The 10,885-nt window shown below is 35.7% G+C and overlaps 1 protein-coding gene across 1 annotated transcript in view; it reads right to left on the bottom strand.

Annotated features, from left to right (window-relative positions):
* Positions 1-2,881: 2,881 nt before the first annotated feature.
* The window catches only part of LOC105627918 (tetratricopeptide repeat protein 14 homolog), an 8,479-nt gene continuing 475 nt past the window's right edge, over positions 2,882-10,885 (bottom strand). The window contains exons 3-13 of the mRNA XM_012209190.1: positions 10,594-10,670; positions 10,384-10,506; positions 9,934-10,148; positions 7,785-7,925; positions 6,374-6,565; positions 5,588-6,284; positions 5,193-5,500; positions 4,827-4,996; positions 4,622-4,748; positions 3,170-4,511; positions 2,882-3,001 (exon numbers count right to left, since the gene is read on the bottom strand). Coding sequence (XP_012064580.1) covers positions 2,882-3,001; positions 3,170-4,511; positions 4,622-4,748; positions 4,827-4,996; positions 5,193-5,500; positions 5,588-6,284; positions 6,374-6,565; positions 7,785-7,925; positions 9,934-10,148; positions 10,384-10,506; positions 10,594-10,670 — 3,512 coding nt within the window. The remainder of the gene's footprint in view (positions 3,002-3,169; positions 4,512-4,621; positions 4,749-4,826; positions 4,997-5,192; positions 5,501-5,587; positions 6,285-6,373; positions 6,566-7,784; positions 7,926-9,933; positions 10,149-10,383; positions 10,507-10,593; positions 10,671-10,885) is intronic.

Raw genomic sequence — 10,885 nt, 5'->3', positions numbered from 1 at the left:
GGCTTCGATGGATTTGAAATGGAATTTAACTCTATATGATAAACTCTATATGATAAAACTTATACTTGTACGCTCCTTTTTACGTCAGCAAGTCCGAGTAAGTGAGTGAGAATAAATGGCAGTCGTCGTTTATTGCACGGAATACGTGCATACGCAGGTGCATCGTCGACACAACAAACACGTTTGAGGAATGCATAATTTATCCAATTTAAATTATACCACAGCATTCTCTTGGTAATCATTTTTATTTCTGGATATCAACAATATTCAATTTATTTTGAATTCAATTTATGTTGATTATGAATTGTTTGATTATGTATACAGTTTTTTGAAATTAGCGAATCAAAATACCACAGCAAGTAAATTCTTGAAAAAAATAAAGTATATTGTTTTTTCGTTTCGAACATTAGTTTTCGAGAAATGAACTTTCAAAGTGACCAATTATAGATTAGATAGGTTAAACGATTCTGTTCGCCAAATGCGATCATTAACATTTACCGATGAAAACATTCAGACAGGCAGCCGTTTAACCACAATCTAATTGATCTTTATATTTCAAAAACAATTGTTCGAGAATAACAAATATTTATATATTCTTTTCGATAACTTATTTGCTGATATTTTGATTCGCGAATTTCGGACTCTTTTAGAGGAGCATCTGTAAAATCACTTGTATGTAAAATCGTATTGTACGTGTTGTAAAATCACTGTATTATATAATTATTGAATGCGATTATCATTATATAGGATTTTATATACACAATTATATACTTTCCATTTACTGATGAAAATCGTTCCGCTCCATTGCTTACGTTCGCTGTGACTTATCAGAGCTTCTTTTTCGCATTCTCTCTCGAAAATTTAATCGCATTCGAAACAATCGATTTTTTTCTTGATGTAAACATTGAGATCGTGCAACACGACAACCGTCTTTGTAGACACAAATACAGTTCCTCGAGTAGAGCAGTCTCTCTCATCCTTCTATATTGCTGCATCTCTTCTGACAAAACGGATGTTTTGAACATTCACTTATTTCTTCATTCTGTTTGTATTTGCTACTTACGAACGAATCTCGCAGAGGAATATAATAGATCCTAAAGCTAGATCGGATAATCTACAAAGTGTTTGGTACCACATTATGGGACTAAATAATTTAGATCGAATTTGGATTATAGGATGCGGACTAAGTGCACGATGTAACGTAGCCAATCACATACATGAAAAACAATGCGAGACGTTGGCAATTTTAATGCCCGATTCTATGTAAGATTAACTTTAATCTCGGTTCAATTTACTATCTTTTTCTATCAATATAATTTGATTTTAATTGTGATTTAATTAATTGTTCTTTTTCCATTCTAAGAATTAAAAAAGGATTAAAAGTTGAACCGAGGTGAAAACTACTTAATGCTACGAATGCTTTGAAGTATTTTGATGTTAATTAGTAAAATTCTTTCTTTTGATTGGTCAATTAAGTTTCGAAGTATTTGTAGTATCAAGTGAACCACCTTCTAAAGTGATGTTACATATAAATGCTGTGAAGATTGGTCAATTCGTAAAATTCTTTCATTCGATGGATCAAATATTTCAAAATATTTTTAGTAAAAATTTGATCATACCTAAAGTTAATCTATATTGGTAGAAACGGCAATAAGTACTCGCGATATACTAATTTGTTGTGGGATTCTCACGTTTCATCGATAATTGTCACTATCATTAACTAGCGACAGCCAATGAGAGTTGTGCTTTCTTCCAAGCAAGATTGTTCTGCTATTAGCTGTCGCTAGTTCACGATAGCGACAATCATCGATAAGACGTTTAGAGAATTCAGGTACCAATGCAAGCTCCGATATCAAAATACCGTGCACTAAAACTAGTATGCAGATTCTTGATAGAGATACTTCAACAGGAAGGAATATGTCTAGTTCTTTCGGAAAGTCGAGTTTTACTATTTTTTTTTTGCAGTGTTATATATTTGTGTTCAATTGTACAACCAACTCGTTTACATACAACATATATACGTATCTTATTCCGTAATAAATTGCTCGTATTAAAACTCAAAGTATATAATCATAATATAGAGCAATGATTAATCCGTTTTCAATAATATTCTATCAAGATGTTCGACTTGAAGTTTACATTAGTGATTTTGTGTCTTTAATTATTACAAGGATTATTTTAATTATTACGATAATCAAAGACAATAAAGGTATTGCTGTTAGGCATTCGAATATATGAGCGACGATCTGCTAATCTTTTATGGGGAATTTTTAAAATACATCTTTCCCTCGTTTTCGTTTCAATCTAGTTCTGAATGTTTTTCCAAAATGTACATTATTGATAAGGGACAAAAAAGATACATATCCAAATGATAATGAAAAGCCACTTGCCAATTATATTGTATATATGTAGCCTCTAAATGAGTACTTATTGCATGTTGATGAACTGAAATATAACTATAATTATTTACTAGATATAAGAATGTATGCACTAACTAATGTTTAAACTAAATATTTATAACCTATCTGACATTTTCCCTTTCAAAATAATATCAAATTTTCTAAAGTGTCAACAAAATTTAACGAGTGAATCATTATAGTAGTTATTACGTATAGTTGAAACAACTGCTATTTAAATTCAATTGATTCATGTTTAAATCAGATTAATTTTAAATCACTGGAAAAAAATAAGATTACATAAAAAAAAATAGAAATTTTGACATTATAAATATTTATATGTGAATAATAGAAGAGATTGGCACTACAAAACTACAAGTGTCTTGACGTGCCTCATCAATCGGTCGATTAGCCAGAGTACGGGCGATGGAACGAAAGCGACTATATCACAGAGAAGCAGCGATGGTGGCGGTAACAGATCCTAACTACCAAATCTTAGCAGCAATGGCTCTCTGCATTAAAACGTTCTTGCTTCGCTGTTTCATGCGCTCAATGAAGTACTCCTTGCCTTCCAGGTTATCATCGACAGGTTTGACTCCGTCAGTCTGGCAACAAACGAGAGTTAGTTGGCTCGTGGCGTGTTCTCTCGTGGCTGATCATCATCATTATTTTCTTCATCTGTTATTCCTCGTTTTTATCATCAATCAGGTTATCATCATCATCGTAAAGATGAGATTATCATTTCGTAGGTTGAAACCTGAAGTCTAACCAACCTTGGTACTAGCTGCATCGCCCCCCTCTCCCTCTCCCCACCTCTCATAGTCGTCATCGTCCCTCTCTTCTCCTTCGCTCAAGGGCCCAGCTTGTCTCTTGTTAGGTGGCACGGTTGTGCCACCGCTACCACTCTGTTGATGTTCAATGTCGTCACCTCCTTCGAGCATCTTGTTGATCTTCTCCTTCGCTTCGTCAACCTTCCTCATTGGATCGGGTGAGTAGCTGCGATCGCTATATCGATCACGCGACGAAGCACGACGGTCCCTGAAGTCCCGTCTGTCGCGAAAATCACGGAAGCCTTGTTTATTATGAAAGAATCTACCACCACGATTACCACGACCGCCTCGACCACCGCGATTGTTAAAACCACCGCGACGGTTACCGAAACGATTATTGTGTTGATTGTTGTAGAAGCGATTTCGATTCTGGAAATTGTTGCCACCACCACGATGATTCGGATTGTTGAAACCTTGGAAGCGTGGCTTGTAATACGTGCCGCGGTTGTTGTATGGTCGGAATTGCCTCTTGCGATAGTAACCTCGATCACCCGACCTACTGCGGCTGCGACTTCTGGTATATGACCTAGATCTCGATCGTGATCGCGATCTACTGTATGTACCTGAAGGAGATCTGCTATACTTTCTCTCATAACTGCCAGATCGTCGATTCGAATATGAACGTGAGCGACTGCGTCTTGGTGATCGAGATCTAGACGATCCGGAACTAGAGGCACTGCGAGATCGACTACGCGAACGTTTTCCTGGACGATCCCTGCTCATACGTTTACTCATGCCGCCGCCTCTGCTGCTCGATTCGCGTTTCTTCGGAGTTTGTCGGTGCTGACGTTCAGTCTCACTGTCGGAATCGGTTCTTGGACCTTTGGCTTGAGTCTTTGCCGTTGGCGGAGGACGCGGTGGTTCCGGTGGATGTCCAGTTCCGCTATTTTGACCGATCGGTTGAAATTTGCCGCCCAAATTGTTGGTAGAGGCAAACTTAGTCGGTGTAGTTTGTGACACAGATATAGTAGAATCCTTGTACGATTGGAATTTGTTCTGCGGTTGCGGTGTAGGATACTTGACGGGCGCTTGCTTTGGCATTGGAGGCTCTTTCGGTAGCGGTGGTGGTGGTGTCGGTGTAGGTTGCGGTGGCGGTGCTCTTTTCTCAGCAAGTTCGCGTTGCATTTGCTTTCGTATATTCAAAGATTTCTCAAGAGCCGCACGTTGTATTCTTTCTTCCAATTCATTATCATCATCCTCATCGCTATCCACAAAGACATTAGATTGTACCTTCTTGTTATCTGGTTGGACATCTTGCCATTTTTGTGAAGAAACGTCCTTTTGTCTGAAATCATGCATAAATCATGTAAATTTACAGCAAAAATATGAAACAATATCATTCTAGCTTATTACATTTAATATAAAATTGTATTACATATATCTTTAATTACTTACCTAGCAGCTTGTGCAGCCTTCCATTTAGCATTTAATGCAGCGGTGTCTAAAGTAGGGAGTTTCGGTTCGGGATGAATCAATTGGGATTCTTGTTCAAATATGTCTGTTAGTGGCTTCCTCTGGATTTCTGCAAACATTTTAAACGATTATGGTGAGATCGTACATCGTTATATTTTAATATACATTTTATAAATATAATACACACCTTTTCTCTGTTGCGCAGTCATTGGTACCCTGGATTCTCGCTCGTGATATGCCTTCGAAGCTTCATCTCTTTCCCTCTCTCTACGCAGCTCCTCCTCCTTGCGTGAACTTTCAGCGAGCTTCTCCGCGTTGCTAAGAGGGGAAGTTATGTCATTATACTGTGCTACATACCTAGTAAATATAAAAACATAAGTAGAATACGATGTCTGACGACCGCGTGATTTCCATTCATTTGCGATAGCTGAGGATATGAAAACAGCGTAAATAAAAATTGTACAACACGAGTTGAAATCAAACTGCTTAACTGGAAGGTAATAAAAAAAATATTAAATTCAAATTACGACAAAATTCTAACAATGATTCCAACCTTTTAAGCGCCGCACAGTCTTTCTCAACTTTCGCATAATAAGCACTAAGCTTGGATTCTAACTGTTCCAAATCCGGCAAAGATGATTTTCTCAATGCTTCTAAATCTCGTTCGAGTTTGTCCTTGTTTTTACGCTTTTTCCGTTCTTCCTTCTTCTTCTTTTTACGACTCTTCTTGTCCTCCTTTTCCTTATCTTTCCCCTTCTTTTCTTTCTTCTTTTTCTTCTTCATTTTTTCGCTTTCAGAGTGTTTCTTTTCCTTTTCCCTTTCTCTCTTCCATCTTGCTGTCTCTTCTAAGAATTTTCTTACCTGTTCATAAATATAACATCTTACATTAATATTTATGTTACAAACTTTGAAATATCCAAGTAAGCAAACTCATAAATTTATACGTGCCTTATCTTCATAATCAGAATCGTCCTTGGTTTGCTCGAGAAACTTGCGTACTTTAATTTCATAGTCATCCATTTTCTCGCGCGCGTTTGTGGTATAAGAGGCCGGTGCGATAGTTTCGTGAGTAGTAGCAGCTGCAGCAGGAGGATTATTATACTGAGCCATTCGCTTGCTAAGTGGCGAAAGCGAACTACGATGATCTTTCTTATGTTTGCGTTTACGATTTGGTGATCGAGATGCCGATCGTGAGCTTCCCGATGACGATGAGCTGCTCGAGTCAGAACTCGAAGAAGTCGAAGATCCGGTGGATGAAGAGCTTGAGCTGGAACTCCATCTTTGTCTTTTCTTTGATCTAGATTTTCTCTCCTTTTTGCGTTTCTTTTTATCTTTTTTATTTTCTGCAACATCATTCTCGGTGTCAAAGTTCTTAAAGGTATCCAGAGGGTTCAGTGACGACGTGAGAGTCTTAGATTTTATGTATTCAATGGAATTTCGCGCTTCCTCATGATATGGCGCAATTGCCAAACAATTTTCATATGCTTTTTGAGCATCTTCGTATTTCTTCTCATCTTCATAACTGCGTCCTAGAGCAACCAGTGTTTCCGCCATATATTTACGAGCATTCGCATGTGTCTGATTTAATTTTAAGGCTGTCTCAAAATCGTCGATCGCTTTCTTGAAACTTCCACTATTTGCATATCTGTAAAATACATAGTATATTAAACACGTTTCTACATACATTAACATAACTAAACGCGCGTATATTGTTATCTTCAGTCAGAAACTTACAATGCTCCTCGAGCGACCAAACCCTCAACGTTGCGAGGATCAACAGTGAGTGCTTTATTGAGACACTGGAAAGCTTCGGAATGACGACCGGCCTTGAAGTGATCTATTCCCTCAGCGACACTTCGGAATGCCCACTTGCTTGCTTGTGCTTGTCGCAATTCAGTAGCGTATTCATTTGGTGGAAATCTTTCTCTGCATATCAATAAACGTAATCAGGAATATAATAATGTAGCCTGCATTTTACTTGACGCTCATAACGCTCTTAGAATAATTTCATTATTGTTTAAGTATTAAACAAGAATCAATGATGATCACGAATATTAGAAGCGTCAAATGAAACTGACTTATAAAGTAATTGAGTTTGTCTATCTATAAATGAGTATATATATACAGAGTGCAGCATTTGAATCGCTCTAGGCGACCTCAGAAACTAAGAGAGAAAAAAATTTTATATAATTTTATATAATATTGAAAATGATTCGACTTCAGCTACAAGAATATGCAATAAAAAATAATGGTTCCTATTTAAAAAACTCATGTTAATCTTGACTTGACCATGATAATGCCCCATATATAAAATCTGTTATTTCCACTTTCTTTTCTCCAAGAAAACACCTACAACTTTTATATAAAACTTTTTCCTATATTTTATAGCATATTCAATTTATTATTTCAACTCCGAGTATATCAATAATCTGTTCCAAAGTTTTCCAAATGGTCGCGTGATCGTATTCCTACTAAGATTTCAACGGTAAGCAAGCCTTTCTCAATGTTATCCCCTTCAACTTCTATCTACCTTCTAGTCTTCCTGCCACGCGCATTCAGAGCCATCAAACAAATATAATTCAATAAAGATTCTCAACAAACGAAAATAAAATAAACCACAAATATGACTTCTTTTACTTGTGTCTCTTTCTCAGTATACGTATCTATTTTTCGATGAAACCACGCTAGATCGTTATACGAAATAATATGCCGCGCCGATGCACAGCTATGAAGAAGAGAAGCATTGAACCCATAGTGGGGAACAAGCACGAGCGGGTGAGCGCGCGAGAGGCGAGGGGATTTGGGTTAGAATTGCCAGAATTGGAAGGCTTTACTATATTCTGTTTAATTGCAAAAGAAGAGCTAAACTATACAAGAAAGTTAAAAAGAATAAATAGTTGACCTTGAGTCGAGTCAGTAAATCGAATATGCTATTAGTTTCTGAGATATCCGCTTGGGACAAATAAAATGTACTATCTGATGTATGTATGTATGTATATGTGTGTGTGTGTGTGTGTTTGTGTGTGTGTGTGTATATCGGAGTATTTTATTCATCCCAGGCGGATATCTCATACATATGTAGAGGTGTGTATGTGTTATTTAAATATATTAAATTTATAATATACAAATTTTTGGCTATGTTTACCTCAATCCAACCATATTGGAATGATTTCCTTGTCCGAGACCGATTAAGTCGCACAGATATTTTATGTTGTTTGGATTGTTGAAGCCAGTACTATTCTCCAACAGCGTTTCATAACTCTGACCTTTGTTGTCGATCGCTTTCCTACACCACAGAAAAAAATACCTAATTATTAAATATTGCAAACATCATGATGACCTTTGCCAAAGAGGAAACCAAAGCTACTTCGTTAACGGTAAAACTAAAGACTTGATAATCATGTCAGCCAAGTCTTTATCCTGTCCATAAAAAACATCGCCCGTTTGGCAATTTGTGCGCCTGCTCTTCGACATCTTGTCGTATTCCATATACTTTTCTGCTGTGTAAGCATATGCATACTTGTGTGCATTATTTGCTGTAGTCTTCCCACATACACATATAATAAAATATAATTATTCATTTATTCCTGCATAAAGGTGATTCTTCACTTCGATCTGCATGTATTAATCAATGATACAATACTAATGCCAAAAGTGCTTTAAATACTAATTCGGTTCTTCTTTATTGCATTATAGAATATTATACAACTTTTGGATTAGAATCGTTCAAAATCTACGTTTATACCGTTAAGAAGCAGCAGGGGTCCGAAACTGGGATACGGTGCAGAAGGTAAGATTCCTTTTTTTATTAACAAATAATCTCATATCTCATATATAATCTCAATATTATAATTTACATTGGTAACGCAACCTCAGTATTATGTAAACTCGTCTCTCACCTTTCACCGTTAAGACGCATATTTCTAGTATTTTGTAATCAGAGGATTTTTTTTTCTCAACATAAAAGCACACGGCCTATCATCAATCGATGGTGTGGTTTCGGTTTTTACAAGTTTTTTTTGGTGCGATAAAATAAATTGCATAACCCTAGGATAGGTTGGGAGCCACGCCTGATATATTATCTTCCAAGGCGGACCAAAAAAATTTTTTAAGATGTAGAAGTTTCGTCTGTTTGCATTTTGTGATGTCAATTATCAATATGACATCACTTTTTTTTATTTGTCAATATAAGCTGTAAGTTTAAACATTAAGGCATTATTATGATAAGGCGCGATTCTTTTGAGGATTAAAAGTAAAAAGGTTTTTGGGCGATTAAGACTCGAGTTGTTTGGTCTCTGCTTCAAATCTCATAATATTTCCTCTATAGATTATAAATCTATTCCACCTTACCTTCAACAACGAAAATTACAATCGAACATGAAAATATGGATACCTCTTGCTACGATACACGATTTGCGCAAAAAGATTATATTAGTATACATTTTAAAAGAATACAATACATACATATAGATATATAAATATATATACTTGATATCTTTATAAGAGACCAAACAACTTTAAATCAGTGTTATACCTACCGTCTGTTGCATTCATTTTGACCGCTCAAGGCTCAATGTCTCATACTGGAAATTCAACCTCAAAAGTCATTTGCGCCATAGTCTGGCTGGTGCTTTGAGAGTAATATATCACAAACGTAGAGAGAATATGTGCGCAATAGAGCCATGTCAACCAATGCTCAAGGTTTGAATTCATTTGTATCACATTAGAAATTCATCATCATACTGACTATCAACTTTTTACGTTACATAGAGTGTCTGGCACCTAAATTCATAAAAATGTGTAAGAGGAATCAAAACTAATTCACCTAATTTTGTTAGTATCAGTGCTTCTGTTAAAAAGTTCGCCCTTCTTTTTTCACCATGCCATATTATTCTTACCTTCAATTTATTTATAAAAAAAAAGAAGAAAAAATCAAAGACAAACTGAAACGAACAAAACATGACAAATTATATGTGTAATAATATAATCTATTGTGATATAGAACAATATACAATTAAAAGAAAAAATCAGTATGGACTTTACATCTAAATGTACCACATTTAATTTCAATGTATCACAATTAATTAAAAAAAATATTCTATTTCAGAGTGCAAATACTCTTATATACAGTAATACATAACGAACAAAAGTGTGACATCACAAAATGCTCTCATTGTTTATCATGTGAATAGAACATCCCCTGGAGATACATAGAGTCAACTTACAAGAGTTAGTGAAGCATATTATGGATTCGGTAGACTTGCAATTACATGTAATTTATTGTGTTAACTTACTTGTAAGCTTCTGGAAGATCATCGGAATGGATAAGCCCCATAGATGGGTGTGGTGCTTGCCCTTCCCGGGCAGGTACGTTCATAACTGCAACAACTCGTTCGGCTTCAACGTTAACTTCACTGACTACGACGCAGACGAGATCATTTGCCATGTAGCCTCTTGTAACACCTTTCTTGTCCACCGCCGGCACAGTGGCCGTATTTAGTATTAGTGCCTAATAAACACAACATGCAAAAATCTGTTATTAAATACAAATAAAATCAAGATACAATAATGTGCCTAATATAAGTTGGCTAATTGCGAGTACTCGAAAGATTATTGGATCACAATGCGAACCGTTACATTTCTGAGTAGATTCAATCGATAAGATTTGATTTGATTTGAAATACACTAAATATGATATATAAATCACTAAAAAGCAATATTTTTAAATTGACATGTTGACATACCTTAACTCCTAATTCAGTAACAACTCTAGGACAGTCACTGCAGTTACAAAGCACCTTCAGAAGAAGACCTGCGGCGCTTTTACCCATTACTTGTGCGAATATCACATCCCCAATTACTAAACTCTATAAATTGAGTAAATATCAAATTAGAATTGCCATAAGATTACTTAGAAATTAATGCATTCGTTTCCTAATTCGTATATAATTTACCTCCAAAAAATTACGGATACGCTGGGACTTTTCCATAGTGACAAAAGTATCAAGTGCAGGCACTGTAGCATAAAACTCTGAAAGATGATACATTACATGACATTGTGTGCTATTAGATACATTGTGTTTAAATGGAAAAATATATATATATATATATATATATATATATATATATATATATATATATATATATATACACACACTATATAACTAATTACTTACCTTACTACTCTCGTCCGTACGTCGTCGTCGGTTCGTTTACGTTTACGTTACGTTACGTAGTAAGTTACTT

The sequence above is a fragment of the Atta cephalotes genome, assembly GCF_000143395.1.
Source record: "Atta cephalotes unplaced genomic scaffold scaffold00011, whole genome shotgun sequence".
In the NCBI taxonomy this organism is placed as follows: domain Eukaryota; kingdom Metazoa; phylum Arthropoda; class Insecta; order Hymenoptera; family Formicidae; genus Atta; species Atta cephalotes.
This window is presented reverse-complemented; position numbering and strand designations above follow the sequence as displayed.